General features: G+C 37.4%; 1 protein-coding gene across 1 annotated transcript; it reads right to left on the reverse strand.

The window, feature by feature from the left end:
- Positions 1–846: 846 nt before the first annotated feature.
- On the reverse strand, positions 847–14,309 carry LOC104504613 (protein-L-isoaspartate(D-aspartate) O-methyltransferase-like). Its single transcript, XM_010152564.1, is given in 7 exon segments — positions 847–1,215; positions 2,728–2,813; positions 7,560–7,680; positions 10,971–11,075; positions 12,860–12,891; positions 14,103–14,231; positions 14,234–14,309. Coding segments are annotated over 7 exon segments (729 nt in total). The 3' UTR covers positions 847–1,035.
- Positions 14,310–15,259: the final 950 nt, after the last annotated feature.

Below are 15,259 nucleotides of genomic sequence, written 5' to 3' on the forward strand. Positions count from 1 at the left end.
ATGAAGTTTCAGTAAGCAGCAGTAATGCAAACTGCTTTATTTGTACTTTTAATGGACATTTTAACAGCTTAAACTTTAAGTCTTCACACATCCAAATCACAAGCTATACTCCAGAATATCAAGGTGGGGGTGGGGAAGAGAGATCTGAATTGAGGAGTTCTAAAGCTCACCCGTTGTTTCAGAACACAACACACATCTATGAACTTCACTAGCGCAGATAATACATTCACCAGCCTTTTCTGCCAGGCAGCACACACAACAGGACTGCTGCTTTGTTTATTTGCATACTAATGCCTAGAATGGTTTAAGCTGACAGTTATGTTACCTCTATGGTACTGGCCGTTCAGTTCAACAAATTGGAAGGTTTACTACCTCTGGAAAGGCCTTTAGTTTGCTCTGATGGCAAACACAAATCTGTCCCCATCAGAGACAGAATGCAGCCTTTGATAACATGTCTGAGAAAGTTTTCTGAACGCTACTCAACTACTTTAGGGAAGAAGGGATTACCTTCTCCACTCTCTGCTACTTGGAGGCTGAGGGAGAAGTGCTCACAAGACTGTCTGTGTTTCCCACAAAGGATTTAACAAAGATTTTTCTTCATTTGTGACACTTCAGAAAAAAAAAATGAACACCCAATTACCACTAACTTACAGGACAAAACAATATTTATTCTTAAGTAGTATTTTACACTTTACCCTACTTACTGGACAAGCTAGTTACCAAGAGTTCATTAAAGGGGAAGTTCAAATTTGGAAAATACTGTTTTCAAAACAACAAATAAGTAACACACCAGACTAAAGAAACCATGTCCAAAAGAGACAAAGTGCAACCCATGCAATATTTTTCTTCTGCTTTTAAATTAACCTTAGCATAACCTCCTTTTGGTGATGTAGTAATGCAGACTGAGTCACTTTTCATGGTATGGAGGAGCAGAAAGCAATGGACAGCAGCAAAGGCAGGCCTTGCAGTCTATCTGCTTAAAATTCACACCCTTTCACCTTGCGTGTGTGTGGAAGAAGTAAGTGGAACAGAAAATCACTTCCACCTGGACCACTGCTTCTCTTTATCTGTTAAAGGCACATATATCACTCCCATCAGAGGCTTCATTTTGACACTGCCATCTTCTAGTTTGTCATACTGTTCGAGCATCTGGTTTCCCCCTGCAGGGCCAACTGGTAATATCAATCTTCCGCCAGGTTTTAACTGATCTATAAGCTAGAACACAACACAGAAATTAGAATGTAACCAGCCACTTCAGAGAAGCTGGATCCAAAGTTTGTTACATTAGATTAATAGCTTTGCCATGATTTATCTATCTACTGTTAACAGAGTGGGTAACTATTTCGATTAGGAAAAACTGAAAATTAGAACATCACAACAACATGGTACAACAACTGGTGTTACAGAAGCATTCACAATAATTCCATATAATTCCAAAAAGAAGATAAAACAGTAATTGGATTAATTGGGTTGGTTGCAGTTTTAGCCTCTACATAAGAAGGGGCTTTGTGTGTAAATCACAAATTATTTACAGTAGATTCTATCTTTTTAAACTGCCAGTTTTAACTTTGACACTTATTGTACATCAGTACAGACCCACTGCCTAAAGTGTTTGGGATAAATGAGCTCCACTTAAGCCCCCAGGATAAGATTTAAGATTTGTGACTTTTTTAGTCTGTCTGTCTATCTATCTTCCTGGAATAATTTTGTCTACAATACACTTACTACCTTACAGCTCCTCTTTCATTCTGTGAATGGAACAGCATTTTATGAAACTAGTGTAAAACATATGAATATGAGTAAGGTAAGTGACAGAGTATGTGAGAGAAAAGCTAGGATTTTTTTGCTTTCGTAAGTAAAAGAAGGAGGCTAATCACAGTAGTCTCAAGGAAAATTCAGTACTTCCCAGATACCATGAAAAAAATCTTAATCCTGGTTACTAACAAGACAATTGAGAACTACTAACATTTCAGAACTGTTTCGTTCACTAATAAGCTTTAAATTACCTTTTTAATTGCCACCTGTCCACACTTCGCTGGGAACACCTTCCCTCCACCCCAAAGTAAAATTAAAAAAAAAGAAAACAGCCCATGTCTGGAAATGTCTAACCTGTCCATAGCACCTCAAACCTCCAGTCCTTCACTAGCCCTCATTAAAATTCAGTTTTAAAAAAAACTTAACTGATATCTAGCATATTAAAACAATGCTATATATTTCCATTCACCTGATGAAAGGAAGAAAAAAATCTTATCTGCAAGAATGGGCTTCTTGTATACACACCCTAAAGGCCGTAGTTACTCTTCAGCTTCTCTAGTTAAAACTGCCCTGTATCCACTCTGACAGCTACGAACACATTTCTAGCTGAGCATACCACTTTTCCAAAAGGCTCAATGCCTTGGAACCTGGGAAACAAGTACTTATATTTTATAATGTAATGTTTGATAAAATCAAATTTGTTTATGAAGTAAAATGCTCTGCTTTATTGTTGCAATAGAGGGTTGTGCACCAGTAAATTTAAAATATGTTTATTTAGAGGAGAGTTACTAGAACGTACAACTTTTGCAAACCAACAGGGAGCCCAGTGATAAACAAAAAAAATAATACCACCCTGCCCACTGATTCTCCCAGCACTCCCAGTCTACATACATATACGTGTAAAATACTTGCTAAAGTGTTCTTTACAGCTAAGAGATTACTGAATCACACACACAAGACATAAAGGCTTACTGCTTGGGGCACAACTGGTGCTGCAGCTCCTACATGAATCGCATCATAGGGAGCTTCTTCTGCATATCCCATTCTTCCATCTCCCACTGCAAGAAAACACTTTTTTTTAACGCTTTCAAAAGGAGTGGAGAAAACAGCTGATCTACCATATCTATAGTTAGATAGAAGGCTATCCTCACATTTAACTAAAACTTTGCTGAGCAGTAATAGCATGATGAAGTCAATTTAAAAATATTAACACAACTAAAACAGATGCAACAAAACACCCTCATACGTATGTACACACACCTATAAAAGATGAAATACCACTGAAGCACCTGAAATTAGAGAGTGTGGATTTGTAACAAAAGTTCTTGGAGACACATGGTCCACCCAGAAAAGTTACATTTATATATATTTTTCCTACTGTTCCAATGCAGGTGACTTTTTCCCTGGTTTATCCTCTTGGAACATACTTAGAAGATACTTAGAACATACACTTTGCTTTGCCTTGCCTTCACGCACACAATTCCTAAATATAATGCAAACCCTAAGTCTAAAGCACTCCATCTCAGAAGCACGTATCAGAAGACTCCAAAGGTGAGGAAAAGACAAATCAAGTATTCATATGGACTGTACACCTGTAACTGCACTACAGGCTGGACTGGGCATCCACACCTACACTCATGAACTAATGCAGTACCACACTAAGCCCTTCGCATCCCCCTTTGCCAGCACGGCAGTCTCGCTATCCTTCCTGAAGAGACAGCCAGGTCAGAGCTGCAGCTAAAGGCTGCTTGGAAGAAGTCAGGAGTAATCAGTGATTCAGAGGACTACCGATGCAGCTTCAGCTTTGGTGGAGGACTCACGGAAAAGCACCCTATCACAGACGTCGCATACCATATCCCAGTTATGCAGGGTGAAAGGGGAATGTACTGGGTGTTTTTAAGTCACTGAAATGTAGCAAACTAAACTAGATCTTAAGTTTTGAAAGATGCTGATGTGAACGTGGCATCCACAGTATTTACAGGAAACCAACGGGAAATTCAGAGCAAGTTAGGCAAGATCTCTCTGGAATTATTTAGGAACAAAAGTAGTAAATGTAGCTAAACCATCCATAAATTCATACTTTGTGAGTGCAGAAGTCCTATTAATCAGTCAAGAAGAAAGAGCAAAGAGGGTAATGAACACAGTCCTCTGCTCGGCACAACTAGGTGTTTGGGGTTTCCGGTCTTCAGGCTGAGCTTCAACTTTTGTACAATCACCATTATCACAGTTAATTAAAAGGCTGAATGAGTCAAAAATCAATGAGTTCGAAGCTCCTGCCAGTGGCTGAAAGTCTGTCAGCTTCTTGCCTTCCAACAATTCACAAGGTGGGAAAAATACATGGTGGCCACAGGAGGTTTCATTTTGACCTCAGTGACAGGGAGGGCCAGTAACAACACTCTTAAGTATCCAAGGACAATCTGGATAGCTCCTTGAAACGACTGAAGTTGGGGAGTTTGTCATCTTTCACATTAGGTCCTGAAACAAGACTCTGCAAAGACCTTCTCCACCCAAAGCTTAAGGACTGTAAGAAGTGAGCACATTTCCCCAGTAGCTGAGAAGCCCCTTAAAGCTCAGTGACTTATTTCCTCCTATCACCAATTCTGATCAGAACAGGCCCCAACCAAAGGCCACAGGCAGAAGCTGCCAAGCAAGAACTAGCAATGCTTCAAGAGAACCCATGCCTATTGATCACCAATCCCACTAAATCAGCTTTTATTACTGTTGCCAGTAATGAAGCTGCAAGTTCCAATATTTACAGGGCTCTGATTGTACCAAAGGGGGTTCTACTGGAACAACCACCTCAATGCAGTCGAGTATATAATACATTTCTCAGTAGCACAGTACACCTCCTCTAAAGAGCAAGTAGTGCTATGCTATTGTATCAAGCTGCTGTTCATCAGAGAAGACAATGCAGAAAGACTTCTTTAGCTCAAGCATACAGATACTGCTTTGAATGGTGTTAGTTACACAGGGAGACAGATCCTCATTCCGTAAGATGTAGGAGCAGGCATTAGAAGCAGAGATCTCCAGTACTGCTGGTAAAAGAAGAGATTGCTAAATTGAAGAAACAGCTGTGAAAGAAACTGCTAAGCTGTCTTCTGAAGAAGAACGTGTGCATTCTGAGACTTAAAGGGATCTTATGTGCTGTCCAGGAAGTCTGAATGTGACCTTCACACATCTTAGCACTTCACCGAGTGGTAAAAAGGACCCAAAAATCTAAACCCTTCACTCTTAGAATCAATAGTCCAAACCAAAGCTACTGTCTTCAGAATCAGCACAACACACCCACACCAAAAAAAAAAAAAACCAAAAACCCCACCCAAACCCAAACATGCTCCTTTATATGTATCAAGCACAGCATGGCTCTTCCTTTTTAACATCCAGAAAAATTCTCCTGGCTACAGCAGTCAGGTACATCTCCACCCACAATGGGAACACACTTTTAGATAACCAGAAGACTTAAAAACCCAAAAAGTCAGCATTCAAACATTCAATGTGATACAGATTATCATGTTACTCAGTGTCCAAGGGGAACGAGCAGCCCAAATGTTGAGCTTGTGCTTATGTTCTGAATAGCTCATCCTACTCAGATCTCCAGTTTCATGCAGCCTGTTAATGAAGTAATCACGGTGGTGGGTGGTGATGAGAGGGGAAAAGTAGTGTCAGGACTTTTTGACACAAAAGGGTTTTGTAGCTTGTTTTTGAACCTAGACCTGATCTGCTGATCATGGTACTCAAGCCTTCAGTGTCTCTATGCAGACCTGTTTCACACAGAGTTGCAGCAAGAGCAGAGAAAGAGAGAACTACTTCACTGTGGTTAGAATACCCTCGTCATCCCCTCTGGCTGTGTCTGCATCAGCAAATAGTGCAGTACAATAGGAGCAGATATGTACAGCAAATCAGTTTTTGCTGAAAACCTGATGTCCATGCAACATATGCATTTTAGAATGATTGCTCTGATCTACTTCTAGTCTTACTGGCTTAATATCAATTAACAAATCACACTGTATTCGGTTGCTTCTCAGAGCACATAATCTAGCCTAGTTTCATCCAAAAGGAATCACAGTTTGTGCTCTCCAGGAGTACTCTCATGTGAGCCAAACTGTGGTAAGTGGAAGCAAAGACCAACCTCAAAGGCACTGTCCTGATTTTAAGGGAAAAACCCACCAAACCCCCACCCCCCCCAAAAAAAAAACCCAAAAACCCCAAAAAACCCAAAAACACCCACAAAGATACACATCCCTTCAGTATACCTATTCCCACATTCTCAGTGCAGTTCTATCACCAAGACACCCCAAAATAATGTTGATGCTTTTGAAATGCAGTTACAGCAGATCTGTGACAAAGCAACAGAGAATGGCTGAAGCATACTTCTGAAACACCAGCAACTGACTTACCTAGTCTTAATTCATACAGTTCCCAACACCAATCAGCCTTTGGCTTTTCAGTGGTTTTTGTTTGTGTGTTGGGGAGGGGGGTGTTTGGGATTTTTGTTTGGTTTGTTTTAAAAAACAGCTCTGTCTGGATTCTATCTCCACATCAAAGAGCTCACAGGAATCCAGCACAGCTGAAACATTATTCTTCTCTACCTTATTCACAAAAGCACTACTTGTTCTCTGTACTTTTTTTTAAATGTACCTCACAACAAAACTATTCAGAAGCCTCTTAGTCATCCCACTACACAGCCAAACATAATACAGATGATGATGTTTACCTAGAACTCTCAACTCCCAAGAGCATCGTGTTTGTTTCAGGTATAACCAGGAGCATTAGGTCCAAATTGCTCTTGTACAGCAACAATGAAAGTTACTCCCCCCATTCTTCCTTTCCAGCCCAAACAGTTTCAGTATAACTTCTTTTCCAAGAAAGTTTAAAGCATAAGCGCTCTCAGTGAGGGACACTGCATTTTATACACGTGCACAAGTACATGTGTTGATGGGCTTATTTAACAAAGGTTTAGAAAACTCCCTCATTTAAAAAAATCCACCAAAAATCAAAATGGTAACTAAGGTAAGAGTCAAACATCACATAATAATCATTTTTCCAAGTGCTCTTGTAATAAGACTCAGAATAATCCAGATTTTCAAATTCTTCTAAACTTAAATGGAATGATAATGAAAGGAATGCTTTCTTCTGCCAGCTTTGCATTTTACTAAAAAAAAATTGAAATAAAAAAATAGCATCTTTTTCTTTTTACTCAAAAAACTCCAATTCACTGTCCTTGAATAATTTCCATTGTTTCCTCTCAGTAACTCTAATTGAATTAAAGCAGTTTGGCATCAATCACTTCCCTAACATACTCAAAATGTTAATTTTAAAAACAAGTGAAATAAACTTCAGTGGTGCATACTGCCAATCTAGTACTTTTTCCACCCAACTCGCAATGTGCAGCTTTCTCAATTACAATATTAGAAGTATGAAGGCTTTCTTAAAACAATCAAATTTAGATTATATTACATTTATTCAAGAAAAGTCATGCATTCATCCTGACTTTTAATAGCAAATTTAATATGACAGACCTTCAGCATGTAAAGTATTTTCACTGGAAAACACTTCCCTGTTAAGCTTCTCTAACAGAATGATTACGTATTCCAAGATTATGAGAAGTCATATTCTCAAAACTGAGTGAAGATATTTTTCAAAGGCCTAAAGATGACTTGGATTTTAAAATCACCATTTGGCTCTCTTTCTTTGGTTCAACTTCTAAAATTGGAATTTTTAATCACATCCTGTTCCAGTCATTTTCAACCAGCTGCTAGGAAGAAGATGAGTTTAATTAGTAAGTGTATCAGTCTGATGCTCACCAATCAGTTTCACTCTTCCTGAAGACAGCAATGTGGGATCATCTTTTTTGACATTATTTATTGAGTCATCTACTAGTTCTTTGATATGATCAATTCCTACAACTTGTCCTTTGGGACCAACCTGGAATAAAAATATACAGTTGAATAATTTCTGATAGTTTTGATATATTTGTAGAATGAGTGTTATTTTTGATACATTTGATATATTTGTAGAATCAGTGTTTCTGTCACCTGAGCCCGTTTCTCTGAAATAAACACAAAACCAGTAAAGTGGTAGTATATTTTCCAGTGTTATTAAAACTATCGCTTGGAATCACACATCCTGACTGCTAGAGGCAACTGTTAATTAAAGGTTGTCAGTACAGTCTTATAAATGCTTGTTATAGTCATCTTTTTGAGATGTCATTAAGTTATACTGTTAGTGGAGATTTTTTCTCTGAATTTTTAGAAGTTAAATTTGATCATGAGTGTTTCCATTACCTGCGATAGAAAATAACAACTTCAAGGACAAAGACTAGAACTCATCTCCTTTCATGCTGAACGACTTGCTTCAAGATTAAGCTTTTTCTATAGAAGACTTTTATAGAAGATCAAGGAAAACAGTAAGTCATGCATTTTATTCTCAGTTATCTAAGTCCTATTCTTTCAGAAGTAAATGAAGCAATTAACAGTCAGGGATAAACTACCTTCCACCTACTCTTGCATTCATGAATGTGTTTTCAGATTTACAGCTCTCTTCCACAGGAAGAGCAGAACTTTTGAGAGCTCATAACTCAGAAAAGGCCACAAAATATCTGTGTTTTCTGAAGGGGGGAAAAAGGCCTACTAACAAAAACTCATCCATTATAGGTATTTCTTCTGGAATTGTGTCTTTATTCCAAAAAAAATATTCCAGTTTTGGAGAGAAGACAAAGACCGTTTTTAACAGGGTCCAGCTCAAAGAACACAATGGCAGAGTGTGTCCTAGCAGCCCACGTTGTCATATAACTTTGTCTTTGGACACATTTGGTCGTTTCTGTCTTACATTTTAACATTGCTAAGACATGGAAAATAAATAACTGGTTACTGGTATCATGAGGATTTTTTTGTTTTATTATGGACAATTCCTATGCAAAAGACATCAAAAAAGCAGTGTATCCTCTTCTTTTTTAACTGGAAGACCACCAGCCTAGCCTTTGAAACAGAGCACAACAGATGGCAAGTTTTCACTATGACAACCACAGGTTGTAGTTTGGAGGAATGCCCGGCAGTCAGTTGTACCAGAAGCTGTCAAAAGATCCAGAGTCGTCTAAAGGGTAACGTCACAGAAATTAAAATTTATCAAAAGGGTCGTTGCATGAAATTACCTCTGTCTATTACCCTGGAACTTTGAAGTGCGTACAATCGAGACAATAGCAAAATCGCACAACTTTTGGATTCTCCTTGGTCTGTTTGGAATAACAATATACACCATTCTTTTTATAAATCCAGTACTAATAGGATGAAAAATACAATTCATTTCATTTGCCAGTAAGTTAGCATGGTATGTAGATAAGTTTATCACAGCAGTTTAACATGAAAACCCAAACAAAAATTTTAAAGATGCTTTACTAGTCTATGTAAACATAAGCTTTGCCAGAAGTAACACAGATGAGATTAATGTCGTAGGAGTAGAGCTGTCATGACATCAATGTGCACTCAGGTACTTATTCCACACGTCAGCTATTCATTCTAGATCAAGCAGACTGAGCAGCAACATCCACATGATCCAGTAAGCACATCCCAAATAGAATTTTGATAGCAAAGCACTTTACCATCATTCCCCGTAATATACTACTTTCAAGTTTTTGTTACTGTTAGCAAGAACTTCACAGAGAAAGAAAGTCACAGCAGTACATACTGTCTTATCTACATCCATTCAAGTGGATGAAGCCAGATCCATACTGTGCAGTAGTAATGCTATGAGACAGAACAAAAGCATTTATCCAGTGTTTCACAAAACACATCTGTAAGGCGTTCCACAGCGTACCACCGAGGCGGGTTCAGAAGAGGAACATGACATTTATATGGCAAGAAAAATATAGTGTGATTAACCTCAGCAAAATTGGCAAGAAATTTCCTTTTTGTGGTTAATTCTGACTTCTCTGAAGATGCTTTTAGTTTCTCTTATACAGCTGTCTTAAAATAAAAAAGTGCACAACCACATCTTGTTGTGTCTTATTGGAAATGGCTATTTTTCTATGCATTCATAACTTTTTAGAGAGAAACACACATTAACAAAAGTTTTAACGCTTGTAGGATTGGAGTTCCTCTGCATGATACCAGCACTTGACAACTGACTACCAAGTTAGACCAAAAGTAACAGGTAAAAGTTGAGTAAGTGACATTTAAGATTTCCTCTAAACTACAGTTTGGTTAACTTATTTCAGCTTTTTTTAAAATTTTGCAGCTAGCACTTAAAAAACCCTAAATACTTTTGCTAGCACATTGCCCAGTCCTAAACATTCTTATCTAATTCTTAACACAAGAAGCCAGAAGTGACCAGAGACTCAACAGATCAGTGCTTGAAAACAGAAAATGGAGTAACAAAATAACCACTATGAGAATTTATCATATGCATCACCTTGTTCTAAATTAACTTCTCAGAAAGACAAAAACACCCCATCCAGTTGGCAGTTTAAGCCTCTGCTAGTTATAAAGCAATTATAAAGTCCTGCAATGGAAAAGAACTAATTATATTCCACCATATAAATTGGTCTAGCAGTACTGTAGTTATATCCATCACAAAACAAATTATTTCATCTTTTTTCCAGATGTAAGATAGGGTAGAACCACAGAGAATTCCTTATGTAAAGGTTACACAACCCAGCAATTAAGTTACTTGGAGAAGATGTAAAAGTAATATAAATTATTATCTAACTTAGAAAAGATTAAAGGGATACTTATAGTGATGCTCACATAATATAGTAACAAGAAAAAAAAGTTAAATTCAAAGACAACTTAGATACATACAATATATCTTCCTGTGGAAACAGGATTCTTTTAGGTCTCACTAGCCTCTCATCGTAGCAGGAAGACATGACAATTCATCACATTAAAAACATTCATAGCCACACAAGATAACATAAAAAATTGGGCTGGACAAGACAAACACCTCTTTCCTTCGAGCTATAAAGCAATCCCTAAAATGTAATCAAGAAAAAAACCTTCACCTGTAGGCAGTTTCTTAAACATCACATGATTTACTGGGGCCTTTTACACAAGCATCTTATAGCAGCTAGGGTAAGAAATGGGAACTAATCACACCCAGGAACGTAAGCTATTTTCTGTATAATCTACTATGAAGGAGGCCTTTCCCGCCCCCTTTTCATTCAGAGTTATGCTGCAGTGCAAGCAGTTCTGATGGTCAAGTGATTAAACCAAATATCTCACCATTCGCGAAAAGCACGCTGTAAGGATTCCACTTCCAGATCCCACATCAAGTGCTTTGGCTCCTTCATGTAACTGATCAGACAGAAGTTCAAGAGCATATGCATGCTAAGAGAAGACGACAGAGGCAGAAAATGTCAAAATTTTAAGTGTCTGTTTTATGCAATATATGTTCATTTCTTCAGTGATTCTGGGCAATGCACTGGGGATTCATGTAGGAAACGCCAATAATTTCCCGTTACAAAAAAGGCAGGGGAGAAGTTAACAGCATGATATAATCATTGTTATTTCACTGACTTCAACAAATGATGCATATGCATATATATATATAAATAGATATAAACTCATCTATACATTCAGGTTTCTAGCACACACTCAATTTATATAGTTATTGGGAGAGACACCATAAATCAATTTAACTCTCTTCAGGTCTGGCAGCTCTTACTGTTCTGGCAGTATATAGCCTGTAAAGAATTTAGCTTATCATTATGCTGCATACATTGGAATAAGCTGGGCAGAGGCTAGCTAGGAAGAAGGCAGCTCTGGAGCATCAAGGAAAATGGCTATTAAAACCACTACTTGTATTACTTGCACACTTGCTGAATCAAAGAGTAGGAAAAAGGAGTTGTCGTTTACAAAGGCAGACAGGCAGGCTCATATATGAAATGCAGTAGTCTACAGACACACCTTGTGAGCAGCTGTGCTTTCCTTTGTGGTGGACCAGCACACAGACTGAGCTTAGGTCACCCACTAAAAGGACAATTCCTTTGTTAATGTTTCAGAGATAGCCATTACCACACCCTCACGACTTCATCCCTCACACTCAGAAAGCAGAAATAATCAGAACATTTATTGTTAGAACATTCACTGTTAACATTTGCTTAAAGGATCCATTTCCTTTTTGCTCTAACACTTCATACACTCCTAGTGCTAAGCATAGGATAATTCAAAGATAATGACTCAGGCGAGTTAGTTTTGAGAACCAAATTAGTACCGATTTTCTCCTTTAGTTACAGTAATTCTTTCTCAGTCTTTCCTTGAATAAAATCATTAACATTTCTATATGAAATTCCTGATATTTTTATATTGATAACTGGGTAAATACTAACCCAACTAGGTAGTTCCTAGTCAAGAGGAGCAGACTTTCTTTTGATACTTCCCAAACATTGCAAGGACAAAATATATGCTTCTATTCATTCTTAATCTCAAATAAAGAAACACAGAAAACTTAACATCTGTGTTAGATTTATGTACTGAAATCCCCTCTTAGCACTCAGTCATGAATGCCCCGGTCTCAAACCACTTGGCAAAACACCTCCATTTTCAGTACAATGTATTTTTTTTCCTGTCCAAAGAATTAAAGGCACTACAGTAATACTACACCATAAAAGTCATTCTTATCTACTCCTAAATTCTTTTTTTTCTATAAATTCCAGAGAGTCAGAATAATTTAGGTTGGAAAGGATCTCTGGAAATCCTGTGGTCCAACCTGCTTTTCAACACAGGGCCAATTTAAATTAGGCTGCTCAGAGTCCTGTCCAGTCAGCGTCTTTATATATCAAAGAACAGTAATTCTACAATCTGTGAAACCTGTTCCAGTGCTTAACTATCCTCAATGGAATTTTTTTTCCACCCTAGACACTAATCAGAATTTCCCATGTTGCATTATTTTTGTCCACGACCCCTCACCCTGTCACTGTGCATCTCCAAGAAAAGTCAGGTTCAGTCTTCTCTGCACCCTCCCACTAGACAGTTCATGACAGCATCACTGAAATCAATTGTTCATTAAATTTTATAAATAAATTTTATTTATTTAGGATAAATATTTTATTCCAGAAGCATTTGGATGCTTATAAACTCACCTATACTAATCACACAAGTTTAAAGCTTACCATATGTGGAGCACTGATTGTTGCTTGGAAACCTGTAAAACAAGAGAAAGGAAGAACATGCTGATTGTTGTTCAGACAGCAGCCTTACAACCTTTATTACCTGACTGTGAAACGCAGTACCTTAACTGCTGCCCTCATTCAGGGCACTACACACACCCACCCCAATGGCTGCATAGGTCCTTTTAATTCAGAAGTGAGTTAAGGTACGTAATCGGGAAGTTATGGCATGACAACTCTGGAGAGGAGAAAAAAAAAAAAAGGTTCTATCCTTGATCTCTGTTACAATCGTCATTTTGTCGTGATACTTCATTCGCCTGATCAAGTATGCTGAATTCAGAAGAGCAGTGTCTCCCAAAATAACGCAATGCCCTTTTTTACTCAGTCCCTATGTAAGAACCTGGATTTGTTAGTCTGAGTTTGATGTGATGGGGACCATAAAAGTTCTGGACACAACCATCTCATTTCTTTTGCAAACAGCACACACCTATGAGAAAACATGGAGGAACACTCACCTATATTTGTTTCTGTGGAGAACTATAAGCTTTTGAGTACGTACCTTAAAAGTTTTTTTTAATTTCCCTATATAAAAAATAAAATCCTATTATAGTTCATAATTCTCATCACCCACTATTAAAGAAAAAAATCAAGAATTTTCCTATACAAATAAGACAATCCCATTATAATTCATAGTTCTCATCACCCACTATTAAAAAAAAATCAAGAAGAAAGAAATTAGTACATTTGCATAATTCATTCTCCTGCCTCTGAAAGGGAAAACTGGCATCTGGAAGGAAAACAACTGTCCTGAACAACTGACTTATCAGCAGATTTTCCCATTTAAAGCCTATTTTCATATAAAAAAAACCCCACGTAAAAGTTTAAGAAACTGCACATTGATCTCAGCTGAATTGTTTCTGTAAAGAGAGTGTTTCTGACACAAACTAGATACACATGACATTTAAGTATTTAAACATCAGCTGCACCACCCCAAATTGCTGTGGTTTAAAAGATAAATATGTATTTACACATACTGACTAAAGGTCATCCTTGATGCACCCAAGTATGCCAATTGCATTCCATAACAAACTGAAACTTCGTTAAAAGGTATTGAATAACCAGATAAAGAACTAAACACACTTCCAAATTTTAAAAATGATGTTCACATTCTCAACATACATATGACAAAGGCAGTCACAGTTATGTAAATTAGAACAATCTCAAAAATTTCTTACAAGACACTTACCTATAGACTGTGGAGAATCCATGTAAGGGTTGTATTTTGCATAATGGCAACGGTCTGTAGCCAGCATTACTTCAAATACCTTGTCTGATTTGATTATTCCATTTTCTAGAAATAAGCAAATAAATACACTTGAAGGCAATGTTTCTCTTCTGCAATGCAATAGCATGTGAAATACTTTAATGTATTCCTAGTACTGTGAGAAATCATACTACCGTACCCACTCTAACACTCCAACCCTCATCATACTAGAATTTAAGCTGTGGTCCACAATTCAAACAATGCTTAAGCCAATGAACTTTGAACAGGAGTTTCCCAGCAGTTGCAGATGCTTTTCTGAAACAGTAGAGACCATTTACAAAGATCTATCTCGTAGAAAAGCTCAACTGCGTGCACACCTTTGATATTTCTGAAAAGATAGTCAGTAGGAAACTGGTGTTACTCTACACACCAAACAAGATACGTAGTGTCTTAGAAACATTAAGTCTAAGTGAGTAAGTACTGAAAAATACACAGAAGTAGGTTAGCAATATGAAGCTGCAGCATCATTGCACAGTATTTTTATTTTCAAGATCTGTTTCTCTTTTGTGCTAGCAGAAGACTAAAATCCTTTTGGAAAGAAACTCCTACAAAACCACCAAAATTCTTACACTGGGGCAGACTAAGGCCAAAGAGTTTTTATATCAAAACACTTTCAATCTTTGTTCACTTTTCCAAATAGAATGCAAATGCACATGCATGTAAAAGGTCAGAAGCACTGTGCAATGCAGCCATTTGTCCTTGCAAGTTTACTGAAGGTTTTGGGTTGGGGTTGTTGGTTTTTGTTTGGGTTTGGGGTTTTTTTTAATTGATAATTCATTTTTTAAAGTTCTGAAGAGACATTTATGAGTAACAGAAAACTTTAGAAAAGAAATGGAAGAAACTCGATTAATCTCCTTTATTAAAAGATACAGCATAAACTACAAATAACTGAAATTTCAATGACGGGTGGCTTCATTGAACTACTTAACAAGGAAGATTTATTTGGAAAATTATACTCAGAAGGAAAAAAAACAGATAATTTGACTACTTCTAAAACCTAACTCAAAATGCAGTAACATAAAAATCAGATTAAGGAACTTTTCTAAGAGAGTCCTAACTGAAGTCACACCAGTGGTTTT

The sequence above is a fragment of the Eurypyga helias genome, unplaced genomic scaffold, assembly GCF_000690775.1.
Source record: "Eurypyga helias isolate BGI_N326 unplaced genomic scaffold, ASM69077v1 scaffold2545, whole genome shotgun sequence".
NCBI classification, from domain to species: Eukaryota; Metazoa; Chordata; class Aves; order Eurypygiformes; family Eurypygidae; genus Eurypyga; species Eurypyga helias.